The following is an 18,464-nucleotide window of genomic DNA, read 5'->3' as shown; positions in this document are numbered from 1 at the left end:
GCCAGTGAAGGCCTGTCTCAAAACAACAACACAGATCAGAAAGAAACATTAAGCAGGAAAAAACAATATTATTTTGTGTGGGGGGAAAAATGCTGAAATCTATGAGAAAGCGTGATACTTTATATGTAAGTTAAAACAAACTGGAAGCTTGTTCACAATCGTCAGTAACGTATCACCATGGTACGGCGACATGTCAAGTCTGTGTGTAAATGCACATTTACACATAGAAGTTTGCTCTCTTCAACCAACTCTGCTCACTTCAAACGTTCATGAGAGTGCAGAAACTAATGCCAAGCTGGTCTTTGAAGGAATCCAAATTCCAAAAAGCAGAAATAATTCGGTCCATATTCCTTCTACAATTAAAGACAGACGTTTAATCACCAAAGCACCAACCACTTTAAACAAAGAATTCTCAAAAAGGAAATAAAATATGGACTACTTGTTCAGAAAATGTAAATAGCACTTAACGAGTCTGATACGATTTTCCCAAATTCTTATTTAGAAATATTTACCTGGCTTTGCTTGTGCCGTTTTTAAGGGAAAGGTTTTAAAAGGATATTTGTATCTTATATTCCAACCCAGAAAGAACCACTTAGTTAATAAAGTTAGAAAACACAGACAGGTAGCTAGTAATGATAACACCTAAGACCTCATCCATGAACATCAAACTCTTTTCTGACCAAAATACATTTTTAGTAAGAGATTTATGAACTTTGAAAAATGTATAAAAGTACTCTGTTCCTAAGACGATGATTATACATTAACGATTATTTTATTGTTATCAATATAGTGATTAATATCTAACTAGCTCTCCAAAGCTGTATATAAATGTATTTACCATCAATTTTTGTATCTTACTATCTTGCTGATATAAAGATTAGGTAACATGCTATTCACAAGTACTAATACAACATTAATTATAGATTCTGTGTCGCCAAGTGGTTCTCACAAACTGTTATCATTGACTGTCGCCAGATTCTTACAGAGGCAGCCCAGCACTGATCATGGAAGTTGAGGTCACATTATACTCATTGTCTACGAACATTGCCTTACAGAGTCAGGCAAACGGAGCCACGTGGCCAAACTGTCAATAACACAAGGGTTTGCCTGGCCAAATCGGGTCATTTTAAGGAATTGAAAGAAAAAATATGGAGTCAAGTTTTGTGCCATCCACAATGTGCTGCTTATGGGCATGGCAGAGTTCGAAATTTACTCTGCTTTATAAATTGTTCTTTCCATCGGTTTAAATCAAAACGATCAAAGCAGTAATTCAAGTCTTGTCATGTTAGCCAGTGTTCGTGGTGTGGAACACTGCCTGTCAAAGCTACCAGGGAACGGTTGCTGAAAGAGAAGCTGGGCAGGGGACAGTGGCCATGAAAAACTGAGAGAGGTGGACAGGACAGGATGTAAAGAGATACTAGGAGTGAATGTGTTTTACTCACTTTGTGCCTGTTTAAATTTTTTAAATACATAAGGAAGAAGCACACAGAAACAGTCAATAAATAATGTTGGATGATCAACTATTACAGATGGAGACTATAAAACCTTGGCTGGTGGACCACACAAAAGCGAGCTTTGGACAACATCGATCTCCACTTTGTATCAATGCTTCTTTCGTCACTAAAATAAATTCTAAATGGACTATACGCCAGGTTTTAGAAGTACAGGGATGAAAAGCAAAGGACCATTAAGTGCCTGGCTGGCTGAAGAGCCCTCACGTTTTAAAGAATCTGGAGGAATTTCAAAAGAAGGCCTTGAAGAATTGACTAAAACAAGGAGAGACATGGCACTTTTCTGAAGTCTGCCCATTTGTGGAAGATTATTAGAGTCAGACGTAAAGAAACTGCCACCCAGAATTCTTCCTGTTTAAGCTTTTCCAAATGCCTTATTGTTAGTTTTCCAAGCATCTCAAAAAGTTATAGTCTCAAAAAAGTTCTTTCACAATGGCTTGAGAAATGTTTTCCCAAAGTCAAATTTGAACATCTCCCTGGGGTCAGATACAGTGCTTGGTGAGTCTCTCCACAGTAAATACTGAATCAGATATGTTTGCGTGAAGTTGAAGTTTCTGCCAGATTTTGTGCTTTCCTGTGCCCTTCCCCAGAGAAGGGTTGGCTAAGGAATAACAGCTACCACACTCCGGGCACATCAAAGTCTACAGGCAGTCAAAGCTCAGCAGTGTAAGCTCCCTGGGGGTAGAGCCATCTCAGTGAGACACATGAACACCTAGAACATAGATAGATGGCAGTGTTCCCAGGTCAGGGAGGGGGCATGTCGGACTTCTGTTAAAGGTCCCAGACACCAGAAAGGAAGTTGGGAGCCAGGTTCAAATGTCCAGGAAGAGGAGCAGAAAGTGACAGGAAGGTCTACCTCAAGCTACTGGGTATAGTCCTACAAGAGCGACAAAACCACTGGCCGAGAGAGACCAGTGACCAGCTGTACCTTCCAGGGAAGCAGAGTGCAGACACCAGCTCAGGGTCAGAGAGCTGTTGTCCCCTTATCATGCTGTCATGCGTGGATGCTGATGATGGGGAATTATCTTTGAGGTCAACTAGAACAAGCCAAAGCCTAGAGGAACACAGTACTCTCAATGGCATACACATAATACAAGTAGCACCCGTCAGAGGGCAGATGAGCATGAGTTCGAGGCCAGCCTGGAGTACCTATGAGACCAGATTTCAACCAAACAAACAGCCAGAAGCATTACCTGGGCAGGAGTCGCATTGTCCTGTTGGTGATGGTTGTGTTGGATAGATTGAGATACAGGACCCCAGGACAGCCCTCGGAAATGTGTCTCATGGATTCATCCTGCAGAACAGAAGGAGGAGAATCAGACCAAACCCTCACAGGCTTCATAATGGCTCAATCATCTCTTATCTCTCTTCCTGTCCCTGAAAAACATTCATACACAACTGGGCCCTTCATATACCTTGTTGTTACCCTCCTTTTTCTTTAGAAATAAAATTTCAACACCTCATGATGACATTTCATTAAAGTCCTGGTTTGTGCCACAGTGTGACTTTTGAGTGTCCAGATAGAGAGATGTGGTCACAACCTGGCCTGTTTTAAAGTCATTCTAAAGATTGGAATGATATATGCTCTCAACAGCTGGACTTCATTAAAAGCAAGGCCATGTTTAGCCCAAGCATGTCGTCTGTCTGTGTGACAAAATTTCTGTGGCTCTGATAGAGATGCATTTAAAGAGCTGGACGAATTTTCACTGAGTTTATGATAGTGCTGAGATGGTCTCTATATCTATATTTCAAAAGTAAAATGTAGACAATACACAAAGTGTACAGAGTGCACAAGTCCAGTGTTGGGATTGGGGTTAGGGAGGAAGGAGTGTGCGAGCGAAGGCTTCGGCTGGCGTGAGACTTGAAAGTCAATGAGGTCAAGCAATGGTCTTGAACTAAAGTTTAAAAAGACGAGATAAGGGTCAAGCTTTGACTGCAGTGGACTACTTTGCATACAAAAAGTATAGTTATTGTTCGGCATATTGGTGCATGCCTAGAATCCCAGGCCTGGGAAAGCTGAGGCAGGTGGATCACCTCGAGTTAACTGCCAACCTGGGCTACATAATGAGTTTCAGTCCAGCCTGAGCTACAGGGTGAGACCCTGTCAAAACAAAAGAGGGGAAAGCGGGGAGGAGATATGGGGGAGGGGAAACAGAGTTGACAGCAGGTTTTCATGTATCCAGTGATAGTTGATAATCTCCCTGCGATACCACCAGGTATCAGCGAGCTCTGAACACGAGCTTTTGCACATTTCAACGCCATCTATCCAGAGGAGAATAACCCTCCACAGGTATCCGTCTGGAGAGGGTGAATCCTCGCCAGTTTGGAGATGTGGCTTGGAGAATTCAGATGGGCAGAACGGCTGAGATGTCACTAGGGATGTCAAAACTTGATTTCCAGGGCAGCAAGGTCAGCTTGGTAGCCCATTCCTCACGATTCCTAAGATGTGTGAGTATTTACCATAACACAATCCTGATGCATGGTGGTCGGTGGTTGGTCACTCAATGGATTATTTACTGGGCAGCAAATCCTGTCTTAAACAAGACACAGGGGTTCTGCACGGGAAAGTTTCTTCCTGCCCATGACTTGAGTGTAGATAAGTGGGGCTGTTGAAAAACTCTGTGCTCTTGGCACTGAGCGAGCTCAAGTCGTTGGTAATTTTCTAATCATTCAATCACCAAGTGTAGGATTCAGATACTGCAAATACAGTACAAGTTTCCTTCAAAATCCAAGGCAACCATCACCGTAAGTAGTGCTATACTTGAACGGGGGCAAAACTTGTCTTTGAAAATGTTAGGTGGGTCAATCAATCAGGACTCACAGACTGTGCAAGTGGGGTGGGTCAAGGCAGGTAAGAAAGCTGGCTTAGCCACCTTTGGAGAGGCCTCAGAAGAGACAGGGCCAAGAAGAGGATGGCTATGCCTTGCATGGTTCCCTTGAGCTGAGTCAGCCATCTATTCTCTGCCTTTGCCTTGGTGGAGTTGCTTGGTCATCCAAACAAGCCCAGACCACTCTCGTTCTCAGAGGATGCTAGACTCAGCCTTGAACTGTTTGAACACATAACAAAACTGTTAGAGCATGCACACTACTGAGTGGCTTGTGACTCTGTCCTTGACCCGTCGGACTCAAATTCTTCAGTGTGATTTCTTTCGCACAGCAAGATCAGATAGACATATCCGAGCTCTTTGATTGGGTGTCACCCACATCTTTAAATGTAAGCCTGTCTCCCAGCCTGCGTCTCAAAGGGAGGAAACAATAAAGTGGCACTGGATGAAATTACCAGCCCTTCATGGATCCCAAACTTGGATGAGACTTGGATGTTCACAAACTTGATGCAGATGGCTTTGGGTTGACTTTCTTGCTTGAAAAGCCAAATTCGAAGAATGCAATTTTTGTGTTCATATGCAGAACTAATGCTCCCTGAGGCAAGAACTGAGAATCAACTCACATTAAAATTCCTTCTGACACCTAACGGGGTAGCTCTAACATAGCAGGTGCTAGAAATACCCATAGAAGAGTGAATCCATTTCACAGCGGCCCCATCAGAAATCTAAAAAACTGAATCCTCATCAAATATCTAAAGACTATGACAGCAAAGATGGCCGTTTCTCCTGATGAAGAAGCCTTATGTACTTGACTAGTGGAGAAAGAGCCCAACCAGGGGGAAAGTAGATTTTTTTTCTCTTTTGTGCTCTTTGTTCTGTCTGTTTATCTCCCAGTTTCCCGGGGATGCCCCTGAACATAGAGTGGCAGCGCATTCATGGTGAGGCACAAGCCACCGAGAGGAGAGATGATTGATGGAGCTGAGAGCAGTTGCCTGCTGGGTGGGGACTAGACAACTGACTGAAGGCCTTATTTTTATATTAGGAGTTAACGTGGTATAAGGATCTTTGGACTTTTATGTTTTATACTTTATTTACTCATAAAATGTCTCCATCTTTCAGGGGAACTAACCGTTCTGCTCTGAAAAGAATAAGCTTCATGGGGAAAATGTAAAGAGTGGATTTTCTAAGGATCCCTGGTTCTAAAACTGGAGCCACAGCGTGAATGTAACCATATGAGTAGGAAGTGTAACTGCAGGGGCGGGGGGAGCTGGGCTCACAGTGCCAACTCAGAAGTGAAGAAAATTAAGCCTGTCAGGGAAAAATGGAATTACAAGGTACTGAGAAGTTGAGAGAAAATGAGAGGTGATCTAATGGATGTGATTTCCCTTAAGGATATTGAAAATGTTGTAAAATTATTCATGGTACAGTGGCGTAATAATCTGCATATACCACAAATTATTGAACTCTTCTCTCTGAGTAAATGGTACCGTCAATCCGTTTTTATTTCTACAGAGGTATTTTTTTAAAAGTCACTTCTTCAGAAATGTATGGGAAAGCCCAGTGGGGATGAAGGTGGTTTTAAAGGAGGAACAAAGGTAGCCAGGCTGGGGTGGAGGGATGGGCGAGATGAGCATTATTCAGACGGACAGAAACATAGGCTCAAGGACAGAATGAAATGTCATTGTGGGGGCCTGAGGAGAGTTAATGTTAAAACAGGGCAGACATCTGAGAAGGGATGCCCGCAAACACGAGGCGTGTTGCTGTGTATAATGCTGGGAGGGATCTCTGAGGAACAAGTGTAGGTGTCTTGTCACCTGTGCCAAGGGCCTCAGCCTCAGCCTCAGCCTGGTGTTGACATGTGCTGAGTGTCTGCTTTCTCTGTCTCCTCAGAGACCTGTCCCTGGGTAGACTGAGTCTCCACTGGCTTCTATAAACCCATTTTGCATTTCCTGGTCCCCAGCCCGTCTAACCCCGTCAGCCATTTTTCTGGAAACATTAGTTTATAGCTCATGCTCGTTTTCCTGTATCTTGTCCATTTCTCAGCTCACCGCAGCTATATACCTCTGTCCCAGCATCCCACTGGAATGGGTTCTGGAAAAATCAGTGACCCTAACTCTCAGGTCAGCGCTTTTCTCATTTGGGCCACTTTCCAAATGTCTCCCCATCCCATGTGCTTACATTAACTGAACCCATTCCCTTCTCTAAGCCCTGCTTGAGGTGATGGTGACTGCAAAGGCAAGGAACAAAGCTGGGGGCCATGGTGGCTCATGCCTTTAACCCCAGCACCTGGGAGGCAGAGGCAGTGAACCGCTGGGCCCAAGGCCAGCCTGGCCTGCATAGTGAGACCCTATCTCGAATGAACTAAAAAAGAAAAAAAGAGACAGTACTGCATGAGCAATGATAAGAAACTGCTCTGGACATCCTGGTCCATGGTCACCAGGACTTACTGTGTAGCGTAGAACAAGAGGAGGGTACAAAGGGAGGCAGACTACAGAGAGTCTCCAGGACGCACACGCGGTAAGATAGTGTGTTTTTTTCCCAGTAGTTTATAGATGATGAGTGATGGAGGTGAGTTGGTCAGACCTGACTGTAGAGAGGGTATTGTGCGCTCATGATGTGGAAGACGGATTAGGAGGAGAAAGACAAGGGGCCAGGGCCAGGAAGGAGGGAATCTAGGGATGCCTGTTCCTCTCCATCTTCTTTGGTTCCTAACAGCCATGAAACACCAGAATAAACCCATCATCCTGAGGGGGCCCAGTATTTTCTGTCTCCTATAAAAATGCATGAAACATAAACACGGCTCATTTTTATGTAACCATTAAAGAGTTTCCATTTGCCAGAGGCTCCACCACCGAGCGCACATCCACAAGATGAATGATAGTATTGTGCACAGGGGGGTAGATGTCTTCGCCAACGTTTAACACAGTTTGATTTTTCCATATTCAGCTCCAAATGCACACACAGAATGCAGTCTACCCACTGGCTCTCCAGGGTGAGGGGTCTGGACCTCCATAAACAAAGATAGAGTAAACTCTCATACTCACTGTGAAAGACGGGCAGTCGGAGACGTTCAACTCTTGCAAGTTTTTACAGTGGCCTAAAGCAAACAAGGAAGGCATCGCTAAACATCACACTGCAAACATTTAGTTTTCCACAGTACATTCAATGAAACGTTTTCATTAAGAAGTAAAGAGAAACTTGGGCAAGAAATGTGTTCTAAGTATGTGGGTTTCTCTGCTCAGGCAAATGATGTCTTTGGCTTAAAAACCCATACACACACGTTTGTTACTGTTTGCGGAGTACAGGAAAAAGATGGGAAAAAAACTTTTCAATTTAAAAAATACTATATCCCCGGGGGTTTTAGTTTGAAAATACTAGAAGAAAAATAATTTGTTTTAGTTGGTTGGTTTTGGTCTTTTTTGGTACATAGCTTTTCAATTCTTGTTCATGTGTGCTTATCTGTATGTATATGGATGTATGTATACATGCATGTGAATGACAAAGGTATTGTATATGGATGTATGTATACATGCATGCGAATGACACAGGTACTTATGTATGTGTACATGGATGTGTGTATACATGCATGCGAATGACACAGGTACTTATGTGTGTGTACATGGATGTGTGTATACATGCATGTGAATGACACAGGTACTTATGTATGTGTACATGGATGTGTGTATACATGCATGTGAATGACACAGGTACTTATGTGTGTGTACATGGATGTGTGTATATAGGCATGTGAATGACACAGGTACTTATGTGTGTGTACAAGGATGTGTATATATGCATGTGAATGACACAGGTACTTATGTGTGTGTACATGGATGTGTGTATATAGGCATGTGAATGACACAGGTACTTATGTGTGTGTACATGGATGTGTGTATACATGCCTGTGAATGACAAAGGTTAGTAGCCAGTGTTTCCTCACGCTATTGTTCAGGCCTCTCCCTGAACTTGGAGAGTGCTGACTCAGCAAGGCTAGGTATCCTGGGATCCTCCTGCCTCTGCCTCCCCTGGACCAGAATGACAGACGCTGACCACCATATCCAGCTTTTACGAGGTGTTGGGGACCAAGCTCAGGTCCTTACGCCTGTGTGGTAAGCACCCTCCTGACTTTCCGGCCAAGCCGTCTTCCTTCCCAGACCCACTGTTTAGTTTTAGTTTTAAAATATTTTATTACATCTATTCACACATACACAAGGATGGAGAGGACTACACCATGACTACCTATACCTCTGCCGTCTAGATTATAATCTGCATTTCATGCTGGTTTTATTGCATGCCATTCACTCATCTCTAAATCTACATTCTGCATTAGTTTTTGACGCATTTCAAAGCATGCTGCAGAAACACTTTTCCTGCAATAGCTCACATTCATAGTAAGTGAAATAAACTATTTGCTATGACTTTTTATTTTTATTTTATTTATTTTTATTATTTTATTTTATTTTATTTTATTTTATTTGAGACAGGGTGTCTCTGTATAGCCCAGGCTGTCCTAGAACTCATTCTTGTGGACCGGGATAACCTTAACACCTGTCTCTGCCTCCCATGTGCTGGGACTTTTAAAGGCTTGTGCCACCACCACCCAGTTGTTATGACTTTTTAAGTTAGACTGACATAGAAATTGCAATAAATTATAAAAAAGTGGAGGTTGAGAAAGGCCATCTGCTTTAATAGTTCTTGGAATACAGACCATTGCATGCCTCAAGGAAGATAAGACACACAGACAGACAGCTAGACTACACACTCAGCACCTTGAGAGACGCTTTGGGGGCGGACCCACAGATGCAGACTGTGAGGACCACTTGAGGCCAAGCAGTGGGACGGCACTCTAGGTGGGCGGGGCCTCGCTAGACAGGAAAAGCAACAGGAGGTGGCCCTGGCACTCAAACTAGAATAAATCTCCTCTCAATCAAGCGTGCTTCATTGTCTGCCACTAATATCCAGACAGCCGGACACTAACATCGGACACACTATCCGCTGTAAGCTACTTTATACTTCTTCCTTTGCCAAGGGTGGCCTCCGTCCTAAGTGAGATATGCAAATGAGAAGCGCTTCCCGACTGTTTTCACCAAAGGGAAAGCCGTTCTCGACTCGTGCAGACCTGGGCTGATGAACACTGTGGAGAACCACAAAACAAGAAAGGCGGATTGGAGTACTTGGCATGGGGGTCACAGAGAAGCCCTCGCTATGGTGGCCTCGCATTGAGGCCAGACCTATAAGAGCGTAGCTGGGACAGGGCCACTTATTCTAAGCATTTCTGGGTCCACACTCAACATGAGTGGCTGAATGAAAAACGAGGACCGAGAACGTGATAGCTTCCAGTTAAGGTTGAGGAGAAGGGTTTCATTGGAGATGAGAGAGAGAGAGAGAGAGAGAGAGAGAGAGAGAGAGAGAGAGAGAGAGAGAGAGAGAGAGAGAGCGCCACGGAGCCCACACTGAACACGGCCAGCAGAATAGACCAGGCCATGAGAGGGTGGGGACTGTGATGGGGACAGAAGTGACATAGGGGCAAGAGAGGATCAGGAGCTGAGGACCAAGAGAGAAGCCGAGAGAACAGAGAGAGCCAAGACAGCGCATGGACAAAATGGTGAGGTTATATATAAAAGAGAAGCTGAGGGAAGAGAAGTAAACTTGGGGTGATGGGGTGCAGCTGGAGAGATCTAGGGTGGAGCTTGGGATGAAACAAGCTGAGAGGAAGGGGCTCTACAGCAGGTTCTTAGGATGCTGAGAGAGCCTAGCAGCCAGTGGCCAGCATCCGCTTTGATAAAGAGGTAATTAACAACCTCTTTATAATATGTTAATAATCGGTTAGTCTTCTGCCCAAGGTTTCTTTGGGACCTGACAGTGGCGACTAGGAGAGACTGAAGGGAAAACACCTAAGCCCAGGAAGGTCATGTCTCCATGGCTGTGCATCAGGGACGGCAGGAGAATTTCTTTAAATTCTAGATCCACAGGATGAGGAACGCGTTGGAGTGTTCACAGGGCTGAGTCCTAACAGTTGAGAACTTCCCACGGGCTGGGCACTGGGCCCCTTTCATCTGCCCAGGGACCGGAAGCTAATATAACTCCATTTTACAGATACCGAAGATGAGGTTGGGTACAATCTAGCAGGACAGAGAGTCTTGACTCTAGCTTAAGGTCCAAGCATGTATACTAACTAAACCAGGCAAGTAAAAGGTAAAGAACCGTCTATAGCACTTTTCGCCCACTTAAACTAGCAGCCTCAGAAAAAAAATAAATAAATCTGCTCTTTCTGTCATATGCTGATCACTCTTCACTTTCTTCTGTCCCACCTAGGAGCTCTGTGCACCCCGGCTGGGCCTTAGTCTCCCCGACCTGTGCTACCCAAACTTGGATTTCAAGGGAAGACTTCCTTGTTCCATCTTCCTGGGTGGGGCCAGCTGGACGTCAGAATGCGCGTGGCGGCCATCTTGCTTCTGTTCTGCCTTTGCAGAACTGCTGAGCCTCGCAAGCCCAGCCCCGGGGCTTTGAGAAGCCAAGGCCATCCCAGCCGCAGCCGCAGCAGCCGAGCAGGTGGCGGCAGGAGAGGCTCCAGCCCGGTCAAACGCTACGCGCCAGGCCTTCCTTGCGATGTGTACACATATCTCCACGAGAAATACCTCGACTGCCAAGAAAGGAAACTAGTCTACGTGTTACCCGACTGGCCTCAGGATTTGCTGCACATGCTGCTAGCAAGAAACAAAATCCGAGTGTTGAAGAACAACATGTTTTCTAAGTTTAAAAGGCTCAAGAGCCTGGACCTGCAGCAGAACGAGATCTCCAAAATTGAGAGCGAGGCGTTCTTCGGTTTAAATAAGCTTACCACGCTCTTGCTGCAGCACAACCAGATCAAGGTGCTGACAGAGGAGGTGTTCATTTACACACCTCTCCTGAGCTACCTGCGCCTTTACGACAACCCCTGGCACTGCGCTTGTGAGCTAGAGACACTCGTTTCCATGCTGCAGATTCCACGGAACCGGAATTTGGGGAACTACGCCAAGTGCGGAAGCCCACCAGCACTGAGAAATAAAAAGTTGCTGCAGCTAAAGCCCCAAGAGCTATGTGATGAAGAGGAGAAGGAGCGACTGGACCCCATACCCCAAGTATCGGGGGTACCCGCAGTCATCAGGCCGGAAGCAGACTCCACTCTGTGCCACAATTACGTGTTTCCCATACAAACGCTGGACTGCAAGAGGAAAGGTGAGAGTGCCTCTCCTCTTTTGTTTCTGCAGGCTGTTAGGAAATGTTTCTCCCTCCCTGCACCCCATGGTACCTGGAGATGTCTGACGGGAGGCATCCTTCAACAGTAATGGAGTGTACAGAGCTCAGTTCAAAGCAGTTGGTAACTAGGGGGCGGCAGAAGAAGATATACTAGCTAGGTTGGTAAAGTCCCTGGCCAGCAAGTACCGAACCCTGGGTTCAATCCCCCGACCCACATAACTGGGCAGGGTGGCACCCATCTGTAATCCGAGCACTTGAGAAAGAGAGACTAGAGGATCTGACGTTCAGGATCATCCTGGACTACACAGTGAGTTGAAGGATAGCCTGGGCTACATGTACACTGCTACAGAACACATGCTCTTAAAAACAATGCACATGACCCCCAACAAAACAAAGCATAAGCAAATGAAAACCAGTTCAAGGCTGTCCTCAGTCTCCTGGGAGGCTGGAGGCTGGCCCGGGCTTCGTGACGCCCTGTTTCAAAACCAGGGTCTGTGCGGGAGAGAAGGGGTAAGAGCACGCACTGCTTTTCAGAGGGCCGACATTCAATAGCAGCACTCATATCAGGTGGTTCGGGGGAATCCAGGGCCTCTGGCTTCCATGGGTGTCCGCCCACATGTGTCACATGCACACATGATTAAGAAGTAAACAAACATTTACATAAAGAGAAGACAGTGGGGTTGGGGAGCTCATTCATTTGTTCAGGGAAAGGTCTGGCAGTAAGGAATTCCTTTCATCTTGAACCTGATTTATCTTGGGCACAGAGCAGATACCCTCTATACAGTCTGACTTACACCAGTTATGTAAAGCGCATGCGTCTCGTGGGGAGATGTGCTCCAGGGCAAAACGTGTGCAGCACAGCCCCAGCGCTGAGTCGGGGGTGGAGGCCCGGCAGCCTGCTGATGGTGTATATTCCACTCACCCAGTCCTGTGGTTTTCACAGGCCGGTGCAACCCCACATCTTAGATCTTCCCGAATTGTCCGGAGTGAACAAGAGTTAAGTCATTTAACAATATTTCGCTTAAGGTTTATGAGACTGGGGAACTCTTTCTAGACTACCCCCTAGTGTCTGTAAACCAATGGTAGGCCTTCTGTCCCACAGAGTCCTGCACAGCGCTGTGCAAGATAAAGTGACGAACTAAGAACGAACGGGAGAGTTTAGAAATGCTAACGATGTGTTGGCAAAGACCGACTATCAAAGAGTAACCCACGAACTGATGATGTCTTTATAATACCAAGCCTTATGACGATGTCCATGTGTTTCATTTGGGGCAAGCTTTAAAAGTTTGTTTGTGAATACTAACTTAGAGCCAGATGTCATCGGAGTAGAGTCAGTTTGAGCATGCTACAAAGGTCTTCCATACATCTTAGGGGGTGTTGTTCGTTTGTGTCTTTTGTTTGTGTTTATTTGAGGGCTGGGCCCAAGAGTAATTTGTTTGCTTTTGGCCAAAGCTTGCCGCTTTCTCCTGGACTCTGAAGTGGGGTGGTCAGGTCAGTCTGAGACAGGTAGCTGTGTGCCTACAGGAGTCACGGTAGACCAGTGATAACAACCAGGACTGGCCAGGCTGGGCTCCTCCGATTTTGGAGAAAGTCCTCACTAACTGAAAATCTAGCAAATGCCAGGTACCCTCCCATGTATCCGTGCTGTCAACTTTCCTATCCCCATTTAGACATTGGGGGTGGGGGGCAGCTTGGGAGGTCCCATCAGTCAAACGAGGTTTCCCAGTTAAACCAAAGAACAAAGATAGGAATCTTGATTACCCAAGCCAGCACTTGCAGTCTTCCAGAGTTAATCTGACTGTATGCAGACAAGCTACTTACTACTACATGAGAATTCTAGAAAGCACTAGAGAATTCTAGAAGGCTCGACAGGTGCCATTTTGCCAAAGTGAGGTTGTGGGGAATGAGCACTTAGGAATGGTTTGTGATGAGCTCTCGGGAGTTATGTAGCAAAGGATGTTCTCTGAGCTTTCTTTCGGATTGCCTAGACTTCAGGTTGAACCCCGGGTTAGAATACTTCCTGCTACTGAGGTTCCGTCCCCACCTTAGCTGAACCTGTATTTGCTACACGGGCTGTCCAAAGAGTAAATATGTAGGGTTGAGCTCACTAGTTATCTGAGAAGAATGCTATCCACATAAAAGGCATGTAAGGCTTCATAGCAAGACTACGGACACTGTGCTGAGAGGTAAGAGTTAAGTTGGGTGTGGTGGCCGAGGCAGGTGGATATCTGTGAGTCTGAGACCATCCTGGACTACACAGTGAATTCCAGGATAGCCAGGGCTATGTAGAGAGACCCTGTAAAGAATCTCTCGACATTTTGGATTTCTCCAAAATCAGGGGTGGTGTGCGTGAGAGATAAAGACAGAGGGCTCCCCTTTCATTGGCTTCCTAGTCTTGGGCCACCAGCTCCACCACCCCTGCCGACAAGCACAGTTCTTATTTTGTCTCTGCCTATAAAAACATTTCTTTTTCTCTTGGCAAACATCGGCTATAAAACATATTTTATTGCTTTCCCTTTGCAACTTATTGTTGCCTAAATATAATCTCCTAAAAATACCCCTCAAATTAATCTTCTCTGCTGCAAAACTGCAGGGAACCCGTATGAGGAAGGGAGCTCACGGTATATAAATTTAGCGTATATAACACTGAGTCAAGTATGTATTAAAGGACAACTCGAGTCCCTCCAATTGCTAGTGACTGTGTAAAATCCAGGGCTTATATTTTCATTTTTTATATGTTGATACGCGGTAGCAATTCTGTGTTGGTGAGATACGGTGTGATGTTCTAATCAGAGAGTGTGATCTTCAGAGGAACTGGTTTACCCCACACCTCAGGCAGGTGTTGTTGGTGTTGGAAGCAGTGTTCTCTCTCCCGGCCACTTGCGATGTACAGCTGTTGTCAACCACGTTTATGCGTCCTTGTTTATACGCACGTTAGAGCAATCCCTCCTGCCCACCTTCATCCTTGGGTCTGCCGACTACCCTCTCTCCATCCCCACAACCAGGCACAGCCTCTAATTCTGGAATGCATAATGAAGGCTCGTTAAGACGTTTCATAATTAACTATAAATGTCTCACTGCGGTTTATATAAGTCCATTAATGCTATTCACCATTTATATTTTTTATTATAGATTCCTATATTTAGTCACATTCTTACTGGGCACTGGGCGGTAAAACACTTGAGCTGCCTTCCTTTGTCCCTTTAAAGCAGTAACATAAACAACTTTAAAAGAAATACACGGCAGTTGAAAATCATGGCTAGAACTCCAATAGGACAACTTTAACCTACTCTAATTTCTTTATTTTGTTCCATAAATCGTAACAAATCTCAAATACTAAAAAAAAAAAAAAAGAAACAGTCAGTAATGTTCATCTGTAGGTCCCTGGTGGAGTGTACCAATGTTTTTGATAGGTACTTTACATATGTTACACAAAATATAGGATCTCGAGAAACCTAAGGCTTGCCATTGGGAGGGGGGACGACACTAGCAACATTATTGAAGAAAGGGCACTGTCGGCCGCTCCCAGCACTAAGTGACAAAGCCGGCCACCATGCTCTTCTATCTCTTCCTTCAAGACTGGGTATATCCACTATGCCAGGAATTTACTCATGCCTTCTGTGTGCCTCCTCCCAACTTCAAACTCTCCCCGAGCGCTATTCAAGAATACCACACGGGGAAAACAAGCAGGGAGCCTGCAATATGGATCCTTTCAGTGAGGGAACTCGGCCTTTCCCAACAGCCTAGCAGTGACTCAGATGTGTGCAGGGGACCGACTTGTGCCAAATCAACCACAGAGAACTCAAAGATCACTATTTTTGCCTTAAACATCTGACAGCAAGAAAAAAATAATAGCGTTATTCATAAGACAGCAGGCGCTTTGCCAACAAAACTCAGCCTTTCAAAGGGAGTGTGTGGGGGGTTGGTTGAAAGGCATACTTATGCCATATTGAGGTGACTGGATTGCCAAGAACACAGGAAAGCACCAGTGCTAAAACCAATTTTAGCTTCGCATTTACCAGAATAATTTACTAATGTTACTTTGAACACTAGGAAAAATTATACAGGTAAATTGGCTCCAGCTGCTTCGGACATCAATCTGCCCCTGATTTCAATGATAACTAAGAAATTTTAATTTCTAATAAGCAAGCTTATGTGTGTCTCTTTAACTACTACCAAGTCTTCAAATCATTTCTGAGGCTGCTGACAACCAAAAGCCTACTAAATGGGAAAAATTATGTGAGGAGAATTTCTCAATTTCCTCTTCACAGTAAGGTTCGTTAGAGGAGCAGAGCTCTTAAGAGCTGGCTGTAGATACAGCATCTCCTAAGCTGTTTGTCAAGAGTGTGGCCTGCGATTGCAAACAAAGAGGTGGAGGCAGGGGGATCAGTTGTTCAAGGCCTTCCTTGTTCAAGCAGCAGCAAGTTTCAAGCCAGACCCTATCCCAAGCCTTCTCCCTCCCCTACCTCAAACCATTTTTGATTCGTGGTAAATGTGAGCTCTGGCCATTAAGAGGAAAAAAACACTAAGTTCAAGTCACTACATGTAAATATTCCTGGGGCTAAGAATTCCCAAGTCCTAAGTTGTTACTTTTAATTGATATTCCATTCCTATTTTGTTAGATATATTCACAATTCGACCATTCTGAACCAAAAGCAGCAGTGTGGTAAGTGAATGCCACTTTTCATAAATGTGTTTTGCAGTTCCTGGCTCTAAGAATTTCTGCTTCCTGGGGACCACCCTACTCTGCAGATGTCAGTCGGGCTGGTGATTTTAATGCTGCTTCATGAGAACAAGTCTGTTTCCCACCAAAGGCGACAACTGCACTCAGTAAAATTAAGGCGTCTTCTGGAAACTAAAGAGCAAGTCTCGCAGTAAAACACAACATAGGAGAGATTGTTTTCGGAAAGCATGATTTAAGGATAGAAAATAAATAGCAGAAGCAAAATCGAGATGAGCCTCGGTTTCTTATTCTCTCTGAGGACATAACCCTGGCTCTCCCCTCATGCCGCTGTTCCTAGCTTGCTCTTTCTGAGAATCTGGTTACTGCAGGAACAGAAAGCTGTGGGAGTGGTAAACTCCACCTCAGGAGTTAAGTGGGTGAAAAGTTATCAACTCATGCATGAATTTTTAGCATTTAAGAAAAGCGAAAATAAGATATGGTGACCTCCTTTGCCTACATTGGTACAGAAGGGCTGAATTGTGAATATATCTAACAAAATAGTAATAAATATTAATTAAAAATAACAGCTTGGGATTTACGAATTCTTAGCCCCAGGAACATTTACAATGTAGTGACTTGGACTTAGCTTTTTCTTTCCTCTTACACACACACACACACACACACACACACACACACACACACACACACACACACACGGTCAGCCAAGAACTGAAAATATTAAGTAGAAGATTCTAGAAATAAACCACTTGTAAGCAACTTATTAAAGCAGGCTTGTAATTGCTGTTTTCCTGTGTGGCGTTGTTGCTGATCCCTTACTGCATTGCCGCAGGCGTGTGTGCGCACAGGGCTTGGTAGCTGTCTCTGGTTGTAGGCATCCACTGTGACCTTGGGATGCTTCTCCTGAGGATAAGGGGGCTGTGTGCCACGGTTTGGGAGCTCGGGAAGGTCAAGAGTGTGGTGTTTGTGGGAGCCACGTGCCTGGGATCATTTGTTGGCACAGGCAGCCTAAAACATGACATCGTAACAGCATGGCAACAAGGACACAGCATCGTCATTCACTCATAGTCACCGCATCCCCCGCCCCAGACCGGAAGCAAGGAGAGTTAGCTTCAGATGGCAGTCCATGCATTATCAAGGGAAACCAACCTCCAAGAAGCAACTGAAGCAGAGACTGTGGAGGAAGGCTGGCTTGCTTAGTTTGTTTTTTCAAACAGCCGGGACCACCGGGCCAGCAGAGTTTCTACCCTTACGTGGCAATCGTTAAACGTCCTGTAGATTGTCTTATTCTGTAGGTTTTTGCTGGTCCGAAACTTAGTATGTGTCTTATGCAGGCCTCAAACTTGCAGCAACCTCCCTGCCCTCCCTCACATGCTCTACCAGGCCCAGCCTTTTGGGTCACCAGGATGGAGTCTCTGCTTCCCGAACGACTCAACCTTCAAGGGTCTTCCTCTTCATTAGTTCCTGTCTCTGCAGCTAGGGTTCCTCTGGCCCCTCCCTTGGCCCCACCCTCTAGGTGGGATGCGTATGATTTGGTTCCAGCACTACCAAGGCTTATTTGTGTTTTCTCTGGCAACAGCCACTCACCCCGCCTCCCCGACCCCGACCCCGACCCCCCACTCCCCCGCCCCCGCCCCCGCCCCCGCCGCCCCACCCCCTGCTAAGCTGTTGGGTTTAATAGAAAATAGGAGGCAGAAAAGCTTAACCTAAACACTGTTCATTTTTCCAGAGCTGAAGAAAGTCCCAAACAACATCCCGCCAAACATTGTTAAGCTGGACTTGTCATACAACAAAATCAGCCAGCTCCGGCCCAAGGAGTTTGAAGACGTTCACGAACTCAAGAAGTTAAATCTGAGCAGCAATGGCCTGGAGTTTATAGACCCTGGTAAGTTACACTGCAGGGTCTTTCAGGTGGGTGGCAACACTGAGGCAAATGCCATTTCGTCAGTGGTGCCTCTTCTGTGACAACACCTAGAGTAAACACCATTTAATTTAAAAAAACAAGTTGAAAGAGTATGAATTTTAAGAAAACATGATGCTGAAAATAGGGCTTGTTTGACACTTAGAAGGGTGTGCCAAAATATTGCTTTACTAAGGGTATAGTACTGTCCAGGCATACCTAAGTGTCCAGGGTCTTTGTTCCAGGAACTCTCTCAGACACCAAAATCCCCTTTGCAAAATGACATGCATTGCCCCCCCTTTATACTT

At 45.2% G+C, this 18,464-nt stretch overlaps 2 protein-coding genes across 4 annotated transcripts in view; one reads left to right on the top strand and one right to left on the bottom strand.

Annotated features, from left to right (window-relative positions):
• Window positions 1-18,464, bottom strand: part of Fbxl13 (F-box and leucine-rich repeat protein 13) — a 180,381-nt gene that overhangs the window by 69,661 nt on the left and 92,256 nt on the right. For all 3 annotated transcript variants that reach the window (XM_087655401.1, XM_087655402.1, NM_001103355.1), the window contains 2 exon segments: window positions 7,381-7,433; window positions 2,705-2,805 (listed from right to left, as the gene is read on the bottom strand). In XM_087655401.1, the coding sequence (XP_087511527.1) occupies window positions 2,705-2,805; window positions 7,381-7,433 (154 nt within the window).
• The window catches only part of Lrrc17 (leucine rich repeat containing 17), a 30,338-nt gene that overhangs the window by 6,954 nt on the left and 4,920 nt on the right, over window positions 1-18,464 (top strand). Inside the window, 2 exon segments of the mRNA NM_001025155.2 lie at window positions 10,652-11,554; window positions 17,986-18,141. Coding sequence (NP_001020326.1) covers window positions 10,768-11,554; window positions 17,986-18,141 — 943 coding nt within the window. The 5' untranslated portion in view covers window positions 10,652-10,767.

The sequence above is a fragment of the Rattus norvegicus genome, chromosome 4 (genome assembly GCF_021556685.1).
Source record: "Rattus norvegicus strain SHRSP/BbbUtx chromosome 4, alternate assembly SHRSP_T2T, whole genome shotgun sequence".
Taxonomy (NCBI): domain Eukaryota; kingdom Metazoa; phylum Chordata; class Mammalia; order Rodentia; family Muridae; genus Rattus; species Rattus norvegicus.
This window is presented reverse-complemented; position numbering and strand designations above follow the sequence as displayed.